Below are 18,231 nucleotides of genomic sequence, written 5' to 3' on the forward strand. Positions count from 1 at the left end.
TAATGTTGAAATATGTTGCAGTATCAAGAGTGTAAAGTACTTATATAAATATGTGTATAAAGGCCCAGATCTTGTCTTTATGGAAGTTAGACCAGACCCAAATTATGATGAGGTCCAACAGTACATTGATGCAAGATGGGTATGTGCTCTAGAGGCATGTTGGAAGATATTTTCTTTTCCTATGTATCGAATGTACCCTACTGTTTTTCGTTTGCAAATTCATCTTCCAAATAGACAACAGGTACGTTTTAGACCACATGAACCTATTGCTAATATTTTGGAGCGAAGTGAAAAGACAATGCTCACTGAATTTTTTTATATGAATATGATTAATCATGATGCAAGAAATTATCTATATAGAGAGTTCCTTGAGCATTATTGTTGGGATTATAAAAACAAAACATGGACACGAAGAAGATTTTATAAAAAAAGTAGTGGGCAGGATATATACTGTTTCACCATTTGATGGAGAGAAGTTCAATCTGCGTGTTCTTCTTAATCATATCAAGGGGCCAATAGGATTTGACGATTTATTGACTGTCTATGGGATAACCTATCCAACTTTTTAGCAAGCAGCTGAACAAAGGGGTTTACTAGAGAATGATAATAGCATACGACAGTGTTTGCTTGAAGCAAGAGACATTTGAATGCCGTCAGCTTTAAGAAGATTGTTTGTAACAATATTGGTATTTTGTCTACCAACTAGAGTAAGAGAATTGTGGAATGAGTTCTACCCATATATGGCAGAAGATTACCCATCAACATCTGTTACAACAGAGACACTTTGTACAAATAAACTTTTCAATGATTTAGAGGTGTTGCTCTTGCAACATGGAAAGCACATCATAGAATATGATTTGCCGATTTCAACTAGAGAATGTGATAATGATTCAACTGTACCAAGACTTATACAAGATGAGCTAATTGTTCCTAATGTAGATGAAGAACTCACTTTAATTGAGAAGTTTAATAATGATCAGAGAGTTGCATATGAGACAATCATGACAGTTATTGATCGTAAAGAAAGCATGATATTCTTCGTCGATGGACCAGGAGGAATTGAGAAAACATTTTTGTATCGCACAATATCAGCAACCTTGAGAAAAGCCGATCACATTGCAATTGCCACAACTACATTTGGCATTGCAGCAACATTACTACTTGGTGGAAGAACAACGTATTCCAGGTTTAAGATTCCTTTAACTCCTGATGCTTCATTTACTTGCTCAATAAGTAAACAATCAGACTTAGCTGAACTTATTAGACGTGCCACAATAATTATTTGGGATGAAGCCCCAATGGTAAATCGACGTGCACTTGAATCTTTAGATAGAATATTTAAAGATATTATGGAAGAAAATTTACCTTTTGGTGGGAAGGTGCTAATTTTGGGGGGAGATTTTCGTCAAGTACTTCCGGTTGTTTCAAAGGGTACAAAGGCAGAAATGATTGATGCATGCATAGTCAAGTTCCCATTATGGAAAGGCGTCAAAGGGCTACATTTGAAGTAGAATATGAGGTCTGTTAACGATGAAGAGTTTGCTAAGTATATACAACACATCGGTGATGGGAATGATCCATTTATAATGGATGATTTGATTAAACTACCCCCTTCAATGGCAATGCAATGGGAGGGTTAGCATTCTATATACAATTTGATTGAGCAAGTTTTCCCAAGTTTGCAAGAACATACCAATGATGCAAGGTATATGGTTGATAGGGTTTTGCTAACACCTATAAATGATGATGTTGAACAGCTTAATGCAAAGATAATTTCTTAGTTTCCAGGAGATGAGTTTACATTACATTCTTTTGATGAGGTTGAAGGAGATACGCAACATCTATATCAACAAGAATTCCTAAATTCTATATCTCCAGGGGGTTTACCACCACATATATTAAGGTTGAAAAAGGCTGCTCCAATTATGTTGTTGCGCAATATAGATCCAAAAGCCGGATTATGTAATGGTACAAGATTGATATGCCGTGGATGTTTTAACAACATAATTGACGTTGAAATTTTGATTGGACAATATGTGGGTACACACATCTTTTTTGCCAAGAATCCCTTTGAAGACAACAGAAAATGTACACCTACCATTTGTAATGATCAGATGACAATTTCCTGTACGTTTGAGCTTTGCACTTACAATAAACAAAGCGCAAGGTCAGACAATTCCAAATGTTGGAATTTATCTTCCTGATCATATTTTTAGTCATGGCCAATTATATGTGGTGCTGTCAAGGGGAGTCTCCCAATCCATCACAAAACTATTGGTGCAAAAAGGAAGAATACCTGAGGAGGAAGGTGTTCACACAAGAAATATTGTGTATAAAGATGTTTTGTTCCCTTCATCATAGGTATTAATTAACAACTGAAAAGAATTGTCTTACATATAGATTTATTTTAATAATTTACAAATTTAATGGTTGTGCAGTCTACGTTTTAATATTTTAAATCTTGATATTTTTTATGTATACAATTAATTGGTAACAGGAAGGATGCCCAACTCAAATGTGAGGATCGAGTCCACTATGCTAAATAATGGAGTGCATGCTGTTCCTACTGCTCATTGGGAGAATTGGAAGGATGATCATTCAATATTAAACATGGAGGCCATTGATAACAATGTATATTTCTTTTTAATGATATCTTTAATTAGCATCCCTTTCTATTATTTTATCAAAATTAATATTAAAAAAATGTCATGCTGCGTATGGGTTAGGTTCGAAAATTGGAAATTTATTCACTTGGTTGGGGATTCACTATTCGAGCTGACAAGAAAGAGCTTTGGAAAGAAGTGAAACAAGTTTTAGAGTCACAAGAATTGGAAAGGTATGTTATGCTATTTTTTAAAATAGGAAAATATCTAATTGATAGTCTTAATATACAAACAATTTTTTTTCTTCATTTTGAAGTTCCAAGAACAAAGACAAACAACAAATCAATGTCAAGAGCAATCAGATTTCCAACATCCATAAGAATAAAGAAAAAGGAAAAATGAAGGACGATGTGATCTCTAACACTCCTGCCAACAGAGACAAACGGAGAATTAAAATCAAGGACAATGTGGTTTCCAACATCCATGAGAAAAAAACAGAAACAAACAAAAAAAAACTAAGAACGATGCAATTTTCAACATCCAAAACAGTAAAGACAAACAGAAAATGAGAGTAAAGAATGATGCAATAATAAAGCAGGTACAAATCATTACAACATCTACTTTTTTAAATAAATAAAAAAAAACTTAATTACATAGTTTGGATATAATTTTTTTTTTTTTTTTAATTTTGGTAATTAAATGATAGTTCTTCAAGTCCCAAGCTGAAGTAGACCATTTCACATACATGGAGCTATGCAATATCATCACAAGGTTAGTTTAAATATTTCATTTAACAAGTTTATGCTTGATGTTTATTGTACTTATCATTATTGTTTACGTTTTAAAGTCTCTATTAATAACACAGACAAACACATTTTGTATTATAGGTTCATGGCAAATGCTGCTGGAAAGCAATTAGAATGTGGAACAAATAACATTGCTCCACCAACTTCTCCACCGTAGCTGACATAATATTAATAAGTTCACATATTCCATGTTTCAGATGTAGTGAATTATTTTATAGTTTTACCTGATGTAAATATTTCACTTTTCTACATTGATCCATCAACTTTTCATAATAGCTTTTGTAAAGGTCACCTCATGTATTTTGTAAATAGTTTTATTGTTACGATTTCATTATGCATTTTCATTATATGCACTATTTATAAGATTTATTCAATGGATCTTTTTTTCCTCCCCCTATAGGTTAATACTAAATTATACCATTATCTTCCAATTAATAACACGTTGATTACTACATAAACAAAATTGGCAAAAAAAGATAATAATTACGGAATACTAGCCTTTGAGCATGCGCTCATGCGCGTGCTCAAAGGCTCTTCCATTTTTTGAGTAAGGGTTAATTTAGAGCATTTATTATAATTTGGGATTACTACATTCTCTAATCAAAAAAAAAAAAAAAAAAAAAAAACCTAGGGGTGTGACCCATTAGATTCTTCTTACCGGTAGTATTAATTTATTGTTTTTGTTCATTTCAATCATGTTTTATTTTTCTGCTTTAGGCAAGCAAGATGTATAGCTTCTAATGCAGTAAAAACCAGTTGGTTTTTGTAGTCACAATTTTACATATCATTATTTTAGAGGATTAGAAGCATGATTATAAATAATTATTTGTAAAACAGAAACCATCTTATGCACAAGATGAATGAACGCACTATAAAAAAAAGGTAAAAATATATCATAATCCCTAACATTTTACCTCACTAGTGATTTTATTAGCTTCTAAAAGATTAAAATGATCACTTTTTAAAATGCCTATACGGCATACTCAATAAGGTAATCCATCACTTTACATTAAATCATCGACCTTCATTTTTTTTTGAGAAATAATTACAATATGTTGCTAATCTCACCGTTCAAACTTTTCCTCTCTAGACCCTCAAGCACTTAATGCATGAGGAGGTGCCAATTCAGCTACAAGGCCTTTGGCAATCATCGACCGTAATTGGAAATGAGGAGAATTTATAAAATGGTTTAGATTTTATTTCTTTGATCTAATAATTTATACAGTGCCTCTTCATTTAAAATTAAATCCTACGAGAGATCCTATTAAAAAAAAAAAAAAAATGCCATGAGAGAAACAAACGCCGTCGTTTGAGCGAAGTATAAAAGTGCAGTGACAGTTATCGAACTGACTGGTCCTTCATCGTGAAGCCATTTTTCCATGGCTTCGTCATCGTCTTCGTCATCTCTCTCTCCTCCGGGAGTTCCACTGGAGCTCCACGTCACCAACCGAGAGAAGCTTCTCAGTTCTCTCCGCCATGACCTCTCTCACTCCTCCCGTCCTCTCCACGGCTTCGTCTTCCTTCAGGTACTCACTACGAATGAGGTTTCGAAATTTTGAAATGCAATTTCCCTTCAAATTTTCTTATCGACCAAACGGTTTTTCAGGGAGGCGATGAACAAACGCGCCACGATACTGATCACATCGAACTCTTCAGGTACTCTCTCTCTCTTACACACACATTTATATATACATAGATACATTGAATCGTTTACTATATCGAACTTTTTTGAGTTGTTATTAGGATTTGGTATCGGAGAGAATTATTGGCATAAATTTGAATTTTTTTTTTGCAAGTTGATGATCATTTTATTCGCTAATTTAGGGGTTTAATTTGATCTATATAGGCAGGAGAGTTTCTTTGCTTACTTATTTGGAGTCAGAGAACCTGGCTTCTATGGAGCTATTGTAAGTACATCACATCTATAACACGTTATCTCTTGGTTCTGTTTTACACGTAGTTTCGAAAATCTGGCTTCTAAAGAGTTATCTTCATTATCATTCTTGTTTGAGTACTAGATCATAGCTACCATTAATGGAATAATGATTATTTTCATAGAATGCTTAAAATCTTGGGTTAATTTCACTTTTCCCCCTTAACTATGATCCACTTGCAGTGTCGTCCTAAACTTTAAAACAGAGCAATGTTCACCACTTACCTTTTTACAATTTTTGTTAAATTTAATGGAAATGTAAATTTTTTTTTTGCTCTGAAAAAATGTCCAATAGAAATTTAAATTTTCTGTTAAATTTGATGGAATTTCGAATGATATGGGCAAAGTGCTTATTACCAATAATTAAGGGACAAGATTGCTTAGTTTTGTAGTTGGGGGAGTCATTGCGACTTCAGGATAGTTAAGGGGGGAAAAGTTCAATTTTCCTTAATTTTTTTAATGGTTTGAAAGCTTTCAACAATTTTTTTGGTGTGCGTGCTCGCATGCTTAACTGAACAATAGTGTATAATGTATGGGTTTTTTTTATATGTCTATTGATGCTTTGCTTAATTTACTGTCATTTTTGCCCTGAAGGACATTACGACCGGGAATTCAATCCTGTTCGCTCCTCGATTACCCTCAGATTATGCTGTTTGGTTGGGAGAAGTAAAGCCATTATCTCATTTTAAGGTGATTAATTGATTGATAGTTTGAAGTGTACGCCTTTGTGCATATTTTTGCTTGTGTTTTACGTAAGTACATTCTTTTGCAGGAAAGGTACATGGTTAGCATGGTGTACTACACTGACGAGATCACAGAAGTTTTGCATGACCAATTCCAAGGATCTGGTAAACCTTTGTTGTTTCTGTTGCATGGGCTTAACACCGACAGCAATAACTATGCAAAACCAGCACAGTTTGAGGTGCTTACATCTTATATTTTCCTCTCTCATCACAAATGACTTCTTTATACCTTCAGAATAGTGTAATGAGAATCTGGTTTTTCTAGTTTCCCTACATTTTTTAAATATCTCTGAACTGATAGCATTTCCATGGTTGATGTTCTTCANGATCCTATTAAAAAAAAAAAAAAAATGCCATGAGAGAAACAAACGCCGTCGTTTGAGCGAAGTATAAAAGTGCAGTGACAGTTATCGAACTGACTGGTCCTTCATCGTGAAGCCATTTTTCCATGGCTTCGTCATCGTCTTCGTCATCTCTCTCTCCTCCGGGAGTTCCACTGGAGCTCCACGTCACCAACCGAGAGAAGCTTCTCAGTTCTCTCCGCCATGACCTCTCTCACTCCTCCCGTCCTCTCCACGGCTTCGTCTTCCTTCAGGTACTCACTACGAATGAGGTTTCGAAATTTTGAAATGCAATTTCCCTTCAAATTTTCTTATCGACCAAACGGTTTTTCAGGGAGGCGATGAACAAACGCGCCACGATACTGATCACATCGAACTCTTCAGGTACTCTCTCTCTCTTACACACACATTTATATATACATAGATACATTGAATCGTTTACTATATCGAACTTTTTTGAGTTGTTATTAGGATTTGGTATCGGAGAGAATTATTGGCATAAATTTGAATTTTTTTTTTGCAAGTTGATGATCATTTTATTCGCTAATTTAGGGGTTTAATTTGATCTATATAGGCAGGAGAGTTTCTTTGCTTACTTATTTGGAGTCAGAGAACCTGGCTTCTATGGAGCTATTGTAAGTACATCACATCTATAACACGTTATCTCTTGGTTCTGTTTTACACGTAGTTTCGAAAATCTGGCTTCTAAAGAGTTATCTTCATTATCATTCTTGTTTGAGTACTAGATCATAGCTACCATTAATGGAATAATGATTATTTTCATAGAATGCTTAAAATCTTGGGTTAATTTCACTTTTCCCCCTTAACTATGATCCACTTGCAGTGTCGTCCTAAACTTTAAAACAGAGCAATGTTCACCACTTACCTTTTTACAATTTTTGTTAAATTTAATGGAAATGTAAATTTTTTTTTTGCTCTGAAAAAATGTCCAATAGAAATTTAAATTTTCTGTTAAATTTGATGGAATTTCGAATGATATGGGCAAAGTGCTTATTACCAATAATTAAGGGACAAGATTGCTTAGTTTTGTAGTTGGGGGGAGTCATTGCGACTTCAGGATAGTTAAGGGGGGAAAAGTTCAATTTTCCTTAATTTTTTTAATGGTTTGAAAGCTTTCAACAATTTTTTTGGTGTGCGTGCTCGCATGCTTAACTGAACAATAGTGTATAATGTATGGGTTTTTTTTATATGTCTATTGATGCTTTGCTTAATTTACTGTCATTTTTGCCCTGAAGGACATTACGACCGGGAATTCAATCCTGTTCGCTCCTCGATTACCCTCAGATTATGCTGTTTGGTTGGGAGAAGTAAAGCCATTATCTCATTTTAAGGTGATTAATTGATTGATAGTTTGAAGTGTACGCCTTTGTGCATATTTTTGCTTGTGTTTTACGTAAGTACATTCTTTTGCAGGAAAGGTACATGGTTAGCATGGTGTACTACACTGACGAGATCACAGAAGTTTTGCATGACCAATTCCAAGGATCTGGTAAACCTTTGTTGTTTCTGTTGCATGGGCTTAACACCGACAGCAATAACTATGCAAAACCAGCACAGTTTGAGGTGCTTACATCTTATATTTTCCTCTCTCATCACAAATGACTTCTTTATACCTTCAGAATAGTGTAATGAGAATCTGGTTTTTCTAGTTTCCCTACATTTTTTAAATATCTCTGAACTGATAGCATTTCCATGGTTCTGATGTTTATCTTCATATTATTATTCTTAGACTAGAATTACTATTGCAGATAAGTTTTACCTTTTCTTTCTTTTTCTGAATCTCTGTAGGGTGTGGATAAGTTTGAGAAGGATTTGACAACCTTGCATCCAATTTTGACTGAATGCCGTGTTTTGAAGTCGGATAAGGAGCTTGCCCTCATCCAGTTTGCCAATGATATAAGCTCTGAAGCTCATGTTGAGGTAACCATTTCCAAAATTTCTTATTCACTAAACACATTTATATAAACAGTACTTACTTCATTTGATTAGACACACATCATTCAATCTAAGTATAATTTTTCGTACATGATTCTGTTGTAGTTGCTAAAGTGTTGAAATCAGTAACATGTCTATAATGCAAAGTGATAGGGAAATAGGTAGCTAGTAGATAATGTTTTCACATACAACAACAACTAAGCCTTACCCTATGTTTAGATGGAGGGAGATGAGGGGAGGGTAGAGGAGAGGAGAATGGAAGATAATAGAATGTATTAAATTTTCAGTATATTCCGGCTACCTTCCCCCTACTCTTCTCTCCTCTCCCTCCATCTATCTCCCTTCCAAACATATCATTGGTCCCAAAATTTGGGGTCGGTTATGTATTCTCAACAAATTAGTTAGGGTTGGCCATATGTATTCTTTTTTACTATCCGTTCATAAGAATGTGACTAAATTTTATGTTGGCCGTCAACCTACTGGTCCCTCTCTCCTTTTCGGACTTCGGATTGGCTGTGAACAAAATGTATGATACTGAACACAGAAAATGGTGAACTTTTTTATTTGTACTAATTGCATGTCTGAGTTTTAATGAAAGTTGAACAGATCCAGTGGAGACGGGGTGGGGCCTGTAGCTCAGAGGATTAGAGCTTATATATATATATATATATATAGAAAAAGGCTTGTCTGAATTTTTCTACATTACTGTGGCATTTCTGATTAATAAAATATTAGTTGGCAACTTCATTATGGATGTGCGGTTAGTTTGCTTCTATTATGAAAGGTATTGGTATTGGGCACAACTGTAACTTAAATGACAGAAAGAGCAAATAGGGGTTTGGGGGGGGGGGGTGTGTGGGGGGAAGAATCTCTGTGTGTTTTGGGAAATTTTCATATTGTAAGTGTATTTTTGTGTGTATTGATATTCAAAAACATCTTCTTGTTTTTAATAGGTATTTTGGATGTAGAGAACATGTATACTGTTCATTTTTGGTGTGGAGTCATCCCTGGCTTGCTTGTAGTTATAAATATAATTTTTTTATTTGCTATTTACATTCTGACCAGGTCATGAGAAAAACTAGAGTGGGAATGAAAGAGTATCAGCTGGAAAGCATGTTTCTTCATCACACCTATATGTATGGCGGCTGTAGGCACTGTTCTTACACATGTATTTGTGCTACTGGTGAAAATAGGTGAGACCTTTGGCGGTTCTCAAGGTTTCTTGTTCTATGCATGCGGTGCCAAGTGCTCTTCCATGCATTACTGAAACTATGATGCATGCTCATCCCGGAATTAACTTCTTTTTATCACAGAAAAAAATAAAATAAAAGTAAAACACAAACAGATGTAAATATGTGTTTTATATTCAAATTTCAAAATATGGACCTGCTCTGTAATTTTCCAATACTTTGGGACTGGTTTTAACTAGGACAATTTATGTATAGTTATGCACTTTTGTAGACTTTCTGGCAAACTCATGATTGAAAGATTTTAACTTTTGTGAATGGAAAGGTAAATTATGAGTGTAAATGTATTTATATAGAATTTTACATCCATCACAGAAAGGTTTGCTAACTGGTGTATTGTTTCATAACACAGTTCTGTGCTGCACTATGGGCATGCAGCGGCTCCAAATGACAGGGTATGGTAAATTCGATATTCTTTTTGACTTAATGCATTGTAGAGCCTTTTGTATTGTCTTTTTATTATTTTTATGTTTATTTTTAAATAAGAGAACCTTTGTATAGTCTTAATACTTAAACTAGGCTTAATTGCACAATGACAGAGTTAGTTATATTTTGCAGTTTCAATATTCAGTTTTTCTGATTGAATCTCCTTGAATTCAGAAGTATCTTATGAAGTTTTCAAATCCTTATAATCTCCTTTGTGCAGGCTTTGGAAGATGGAGATATGGCATTGCTTGATATGGGAGCTGAATACCATTTTTATGGTTCTGACATAACTTGTTCATTTCCTGTGAGTTTGGCCATTTTGCTAGTAAAATTACATTAGATACAATTTTTTACCTTTGGGCCTTGACTTTTTGATTTAGGCAGTTAATAAACTTTGGGTAGCTCCTCACTTAAGTCTTACCCAATTTTATCTGGTTTCTCTTTTCCGCTTTACATATAGGTCCTTCTTTGATGGTGTTTGTAGATTGATTAGATCATTATCATAATCATTGCAACCTTCATCCTTTTCTCTTAGAATACTTATGAAGTTATAATGATTAACTAGGTCATTTTATAATAATCATTATCACTACCATCATCATGCATGTTTCTAGTCTTTGACTTCTTCTGATTTTATAAGGAACCAGAATGATCCATAATCAAACCCATAATGTCTTAGACATTGAGGGTTTTAAATCAGAGCTCTGATTTGATGGGAATTTCTGGAGTAAAAGAGTATATTTGTGATGCCAAGGTTATCTAAATATGTCTGATGCAGATTTATCTTCACTCTCCAGTTGTAAGGAATTATAATTTTGTTAAATTTTCTGTGCAGGTGAACGGGAAGTTCACTAGTGATCAGTCGCTCATATACAATGTAAGTGCTTACTCCTTAGAGCAGTATCAACCTGATCAATTGGACTTAATTTTCTTCTCCCTGTTGTGTGAGTTTGTAATGGTCTGAAGCTAGGTGATAGAATTCATATGTGGCAAACCTGCTCTTAAGTTGTCTGAGAATTGTGAGCACATTTGCAGTAATCTGTGGATTGTAATGATACATTTAATGTACTTAAACAACTGTCTATCACTGATGTACTAAATAGGTACCAAACAGAACTGCACACATATTATTTGGGTGTATTGCCAGTGGCATTTTGTTGTTCAGTGGTTCCTTTTCTGACTATCTTGTTTTGCAGGCTGTCCTTGATGCACACGATGCTGTAATATCTACAATGAAACCTGGAGTAAACTGGGTTGATATGCACTTGTAAGACTTGATATTGAACTTTCTGTTAAAACAATTGTAATATGCATGTCTTGTATGTGTTTTATGGGAGGAAGGATAGGGTGTCCTCTTTGGGGAACTACATGAAAAAATTAGAGCATATATGAAAGCATTGAAATAGAGTGGTTTTCATTTCATTTGTTTGAACATTGAAAAAACATATGTTGAATTACAGAAATTGTAGAAGGCAAAAAAAGAGAAAGAAATTCTTGTGCATTCAAGCCTAAACCAAATGTGGTTCTCAAGAAACCTCAAAGACATTTTTACTCAATGTGTCATTTGGAAACTGAACATCATGTTCTAGAAGTGTTGGTAGACATGCATAATGTATTACTTACATGCTATTCATAATTGCATTTTCGAAATGAAGGAATTTATTTGTTTTATCTAAAATATTTTGTGGCATTTCAAGGTTAAGTAGATTATTCATTCAATTGAAAGAATATAGTTATAATATTTCTGTGTCTTCCACTGATCCTTTTTAAGTTTCCTATATCTTCTCTTCGGCATGACATCTTTATTCTCTCTTCTGCTCCCCCCCAACCCCTGCCTCCCTCCTCAAAATTGCAGATTAGCAGAGAAAATTATACTTGAGTCATTGAAGAAAGGATGCATCATCGTTGGGTAACATCTGTTTTTTCAATGTTACTTCCTCAATTACCTGCAACTTATTCCTTTTATTAGAAGGAAATCTTCTAATTTATGTTTAGTTACGTTCTAGCAATGTCGACGATATGATGGCTGAACGATTGGGTGCCGTTTTCATGCCTCATGGTCTTGGGCATTTCCTTGGTATTGATACACATGATCCTGGGGGCTACTTAAAGGTCTTAGTGAATAATAATTTTTATTATGCTCAGTTTCTTTTTCTTGCTTTAATTTATATTTTTAGAGAGCTGCACATACCACATATGTTTTGTATTACATTTTCCTTTATTGTCTTGAAAATTTGCATATTTTTTTGCAGGGGCTGGAGAGGCGAAAAGAGCCTGGATTGAGGTCTTTACGTACAGTTAGAGAGCTCCAAGAGGGAATGGTTAGTAATGGTTTTTCTCAGTCATTGGAATTATCCTTTCTTACTTTTTCTCTTTCGGTAACATAATTAAATCATATGTGTGGGTGATGTAGGACAAATTGAGGGAATTTGGCTATGTGTGGTTTTGGTGGGGTTGGGGTTAGGGTTAGGGTTAGGATGATTTGTGGAAATAAAATTTAGAGTTGTTGAAGAAAGGGTCATGGAGTTATGACCGGAATCAAAAAGTGGTTTGATAAGTTATTTGATGGCTATTTAGTATAAGAAAGTATGTGGGTTTTAGGGCTTAAATAGGTAAAAGAAAGGACTTGATTTTGGGTTTTAAGGAAAAAGAAAAAGAGAAGAAGAGAGGGAGAACAGAAAATGCAAAGGCCAACATGTCTCTATGCTTAAACAGCTACCTCATGAAAAAACATAAGGTAGAGCAAGGAGTACAGAGAAGGAAACAAACAAAAAGAAAAGACAACAAAACAAACATAAACCAACAAAGATCTAAGTACAGAGCAGAGAATTAAGGAACAAAGGGAGAGAGTCACTAGAGGTGAGTCTCCAAGCCCTAGACCAATCAAAAAGAGAACCACTAAAAAGAGCAAGCAACTGGTCATCGGATTTGTCCGTATCCTCAAAAGTTCGCCAATTTCGCTCCTTCCAGATACACCACATTAGGCACAAAGGAGCTAAATTCCAAATGCTATAAGAGTGCTTTCCAAACTAATTTCACTAACCAAAGAGCATATCTGCAACCGATCTTGGCAAAACCCAAGAGATCCCAAAAGATCTAAAAACCAAGCTCCACAGCTGAAAAGTTTTTTCACAATGGAGCAGCAAATGATTCACCATCTCTCCGTTACAATGGCACATAATGCACCAGTCAACAAAAACAAATCCTCTACCCCGCAGAATGTCCCCTGTAAGAATCTTCTTCCAAATAGAAGTCCAAACAAAGAAAGAGACGCGCAGAGGAGCCTTAACCTTCCAAATACCTTTCCAAGGAAAGATAATAGGCAAGGGACTACGAAGCTTATTGTAGAAAGACTAAATTAAGACTCCTATTTTGACTAGTTACTAGTAAACTAAACAACTTATAAAGACTAATTAGGATTCAAAGAAAATAAACCTAAGATACTTAGGATTCCCAGAAAATTCCAGACTCAACTAAGGTATCAAAAATATCCTTCATTCACAAGAGTTGTAGAAATTACAGATTTGCCTCTAACTACGAAATTGACCATAACTAATAAAATAAAACTCCAAATAGAAAATTGTTTATCCCTAAAAGACTCGTACCTAGACCTTTAAAGCAACACAAATTTTACTTTAATTGAACTTCAAAGGTGGACCCCATACAATAATTCTTGAATAGGAAAATTTGCAAAGTAATAGCAAATCAATCTTCCATAGTTGCATCATCAATGGGTGATTCTATTTTTGAAATCTAAAACCCTAAAGCATGTGTGTTGCATATGATAATTGTGAAGTTGTATGATTTCCTTCTGATTTTATTTTATTTTTATCATGCTTCATTCAGACTTATTTTATATGTCAAATTCATAATTAGTTAAAGTTTAAAAACCTAAATTGGGATAAGCAGCATCACTTTATCTTCTATTTGGTTAATAACTTCTAACTTCTCAGGGCTAACTTATTCAAAGGGAACTGAAATATTTTACATATACTGATATACATTATGTGCCAAACATGTTTGTCAGGGCTGTTCATTGGTATTATAATCACTGATTGTTTAAAGCACCTTTGTATATGCTTTGCCATGAGGATAGATATTCACTTTGGACCTGTAAACTCTATTGCTAAGACGTGGAAAATACACTGGAGGGTCTGGTGATGTTACATTATTTGGAGGGAGGGAGCTCATTTATGTTTAATTGCTCTGTTTGATTGAAATCTGTGATTTATTGATTAATTTTTCTTTTGGTGGGGAAGGATTGATCCAATATTATTTACAAAAAAGAAAAAGAAAAAATTTGATGTTACAGTTATCTACCATCTCTTCCCAACTACTTCATTCATGTTCTTGGCTTTTATCTGTAATATGTCCATATAATTTTATGGATCTTTGGCTTATATGCTTCAGAATATATCATAGAATAATCATTATTCCAATTTCTTTGGGGCTTTCTATGTAGGTGATAACAGTAGAGCCTGGATGCTACTTCATTGATGCTTTGTTGCTTCCAGCCATGGAAAGTTCAAATGCTTCAAGATTCTTCAATCAAGAAGGAATTGGCAGATTTAAATGTTTTGGTGGGGTTCGAATTGAAAGTGATGTGGTACTCCATTTTCCGAAGCTCTCTTTTAACTGGATCAAATAATTTGCTTTCTTTGACATTTGCATCTGCATAATGGTACTGGTTATGTTATGTTTTCAATCTCACCACATAAATCGCACATTAGATTTATCCAATTTAACTTTTAATACATTGGAAATGCAAATTCAGTATATTTTCTTTAGCCAGTTAAGTACAATAAACTGTTTTGGCTTATTTCTCATCATGTGCTCATTTTTCTTTCTTCATGAAGTATGCTTTTGAGTGAGCCATATGCAAGGCAGATTTATAAATGTTCACATATTAAAATTATTCTTGTGCCATTTCTATTCCTATGATAGCAATTTATCACTTCATGCATTTCACTTTATAGTTGTTTTTTTTTTTTTTTTTTTTTTTTTTAATACCTTTTTATTTTTGCAGCATGTCACTGCCAGTGGTTGCAAGAACATGACAAAGTGTCCCCGGAAAACATGGGAGATCGAAGCAGTGATGGCAGGAGAACCATGGCCACTCGATAAGACCCTATAGAGGATGGAGACTGAGTTTAAAAGTCACTGCCCTTGATAATTTGGGCAGGAATGTGCTCTTAACTTGTGACGTTGTTGTAAGGCAACCTATTATTACCCCGTGAAGTTTAGTTTGAAGTACTGCATTGTGTTTTTAATAATAGGGCCGGATTGAAAAAGCTTTTGAACTCGGTTTCTTTTGATGGAAATATTTTTTTTTCTGGAAAATGATCGATTTTTTGGAAAATATATTTCTAGAAAATTAACTCATTTTCCTGTGTTTAATTGTGAAAAATGAGCTAAAAATTATTTTTTATTGTTTGACATGCATGCTAATTAGTAATTCTTATAATTTCAAATAATTATATGAACATTTTTCTTTCATAAAAACATATGTCCCAAATAGAAAATATTTTTTATTCCTTTTGGGTTATTCAGGAATCTCATATGGAAAAATTGATCCCAAATTCAGACTCTACATCAAAAAAATTAGTAGAAAAGAGACAAGTTTGAGTAAAAGAGTCATTTGGAAAAAAAAATTAATGGTCTATTTGGAAGTTTAGAAAGGGGGAGAGTAGAGGGGAATAGTTATCCTTCATTATGTTTGGATATTTTTAAAATTAGTTAGAGGAAGGGAGTCATTAGTCCTTTTTTTTGTTTGGATGTTTTAAAAATTAGGATGGGAAGGAGAAGAAATGATTTAAATAGACAAATTTACCCCCATTTTAAATTTTTTTATTTTATTTTTTATTTTTTATTTTTATAATCTAATTAATAAAGCAATTTTTTTTATATCTGTTCTTTCACTGTTTGGATGCCAAGAAAATGCCATCCCATAAGAAATTTTTTATTTATTTTTATGAGTGCTCTTTAACTTGCATACAGATACCAATTGTTTCTTTACTGACCAGTAACAAATATCTGCAAAACTCTTCATAATGGACTTAGACAAAATCCTTTCTCATCACCACCATGAAGGGCATAGAATTCTAAGAAAATTTTAGGATATTAAAGCTCCAGAAACAATAAACTCTGCGTCAGAAGTCTCTCATTCAATAACATTACAAGGTTCTAGATGTCAAGAATGGAAACCTCCTTATTGGAAACGCACAAGTTTGCAAAATAATAGAGACATTAAAATTATTATTTTATCAGATCAGTCACAACAAGGTGTATGTGCATGTGCATAACGAAGGTCCACTTTGATTTTCGTAAGATTTCATTTATTTTTTACTATCTCTGTTTTCTCTGCAGCCAAACGGTGATCTAAGTGTACTTTATATGTAAATCTTACTTTGTTCAAAGTAGGTGATCTGATGAGCATCGGATGAGCATATTGTCCTTGTAATCATTGTTTTTCCCTTCCCCTGTTCTATATACGATAAAACAGGGTATCCTTAGCTTGTATACTGTTTGACATTATTAATACAATACCTATCTTTTATCTGAAAAAAATAAAAGAAAAAAAAGAAGTGATCTGATTGGTTTGTTTTTGTTCAAAGTAGGTGATATTCATTTCCGTCAACTTCAGATGGATGAGATTTTTTTTTTCTTGGCTTTATCTGTTTTCTCAGCAACCAAACGGGGGATAGGTGTACTAGATTTGTGAATTTTACTCTGTTCAATTGGATTGTTTTGTTTCCTATTCTTGGATTCTGAAAATTGATCAATTTTGTTTTGTTTATATCTTCAATCATGAAGCAGCATGTTGATCAATTAAAAATAATATACAACAACCTGGTGCTGTGTTTGATTCCTGAGAATATGCTTTGAAGAGTTTTCAAAGTCAAATAATTGATCATCTGTTTGGTTACTGAGGAAAATAATTTTGTAGTTAGTAGTTACTAAGAAAAATATTAAGGAAAAGAAAAGACCGATCCATGTTAATTTTTTGGTTTGTAATTTTGTTAATTTAAAAAGGGGAAATTGGAGAATTCATTTGGTTAATAATTTATCTACTCTATTCTCTCTTCAAATCTCTCCAATTTGAAGGAATTAAAAATGAAAGGTTAGAGGTAGTTGAAACCCCTCCAAACCCCTCCTCTCATTCCTTAAAAAACTTCTTAACAAGGTAATTAAATTACTCTCCCTCTCTTTACTCTACTCTTCCTCTTTTTTTTTAACTTCCAAACAGGCCATAAGGGTTGGTCAAGAAGACAAGCACGTGTCGATCTATGGAGTGAGAGTGAGGAGAGTTACCATTGTGGAGTCTTTTGTTATTGGAGCTTATGACGTTTCAAAAGATATTTTAGAAGTTTCAGGAAATGTTTTATGATTTAAAAGGTTTTTTTTTTTTTGGCCAAATATTCAGTTTTTGCAAAAGATATTTCAAAAATCTCTACCTGTTGGCCAAAAAAAAAAAAAAAAAAAAGAGCCTTTAAAACGTGAAAAGCATTCTTTGAAATGAAAATTTCCATTGAAACAAATGCAACAATAACCACAGAACTCTACTCTCGATTAATTAGTTTAGTTTTCTAATCAATTGGTTTGTTTATTCTTTTTCTTTTTGTGGGTCCGTGCACTCTAGCAGTGCTGGATGAAATTCTTATACAAAGAATTTGATAGTCGAAGGGCAATTGAAGCAGGGTAGAAAGGTCCTAATGTGATGGTACACTGCTCTTTAGGTTTTGTATATTAGGTTTCTTAATTGAATTCAGTCATGCCAATTATTAGTTAAAGCATCACAATCACGTTGATAAAGTTAAGTTAGAATGCCTATGAAATAGTAACTAAGTTTTGCCTTATCCTATCTAGACTTCTTATTGAAATGATAATATATATGTTGGTATTAATCTTACATTATTCTTTTGGGAGTGTTTTGCCGTTGCTTATGAGAGTGTGAACTCAATGAGGGCCATAACCATTTGAATTGAATGCAAGAACTGGCTTCAAGTGCAGTCAAACAGTTAAAAATGCAAAGAGAAGTTAATGGACTTCCACCCACGATCATTTTTATGCCCATTGCTTTGACGCAGCTACAATGCCCTCACGAGACATTTCAGTTGAAAAATGATTTTGGATAGATGCAAAGCTTGAAATTGAACCAGGGTACCCATTGAGCTAG

General features: G+C 33.9%; 3 protein-coding genes across 3 annotated transcripts; all 3 read left to right on the forward strand.

Moving 5' to 3' along the window:
- The first annotated feature begins 740 nt into the window (after positions 1-740).
- On the forward strand, positions 741-1,511 carry LOC112010776 (ATP-dependent DNA helicase RRM3-like). Its single transcript, XM_024043135.1, has one exon. The coding sequence runs from the start codon at positions 741-743 to the stop codon at positions 1,509-1,511; it is 771 nt and encodes a 256-aa protein (XP_023898903.1).
- Positions 1,512-4,740: 3,229 nt separating this feature from the next.
- LOC136070997 (uncharacterized) lies at positions 4,741-6,303 on the forward strand. Its single transcript, XM_065781735.1, has 5 exons — positions 4,741-4,935; positions 5,016-5,065; positions 5,256-5,316; positions 5,937-6,032; positions 6,115-6,303. The coding sequence occupies exons 1-5, from the start codon at positions 4,789-4,791 to the stop codon at positions 6,301-6,303; spliced, it is 543 nt and encodes a 180-aa protein (XP_065637807.1). The 5' UTR covers positions 4,741-4,788.
- A 184-nt stretch (positions 6,304-6,487) lies between these two features.
- LOC112010784 (uncharacterized) lies at positions 6,488-15,355 on the forward strand. Its single transcript, XM_065781761.1, has 16 exons — positions 6,488-6,680; positions 6,761-6,810; positions 7,001-7,061; positions 7,683-7,778; positions 7,861-8,010; positions 8,236-8,367; positions 9,448-9,575; positions 9,982-10,024; positions 10,276-10,359; positions 10,891-10,932; positions 11,252-11,322; positions 11,911-11,964; positions 12,062-12,167; positions 12,308-12,376; positions 14,518-14,661; positions 15,082-15,355. Exons 1-16 carry the CDS (start codon positions 6,534-6,536, stop codon positions 15,187-15,189), a joined length of 1,485 nt encoding a protein of 494 aa, XP_065637833.1. The 5' UTR covers positions 6,488-6,533; the 3' UTR covers positions 15,190-15,355.
- The last annotated feature ends 2,876 nt before the right edge of the window (positions 15,356-18,231 follow it).

The sequence above is a fragment of the Quercus suber genome, unplaced genomic scaffold, assembly GCF_002906115.3.
Source record: "Quercus suber isolate HL8 unplaced genomic scaffold, Cork oak 2.0 scaffold_277, whole genome shotgun sequence".
Lineage (NCBI taxonomy): Eukaryota > Viridiplantae > Streptophyta > Magnoliopsida > Fagales > Fagaceae > Quercus > Quercus suber.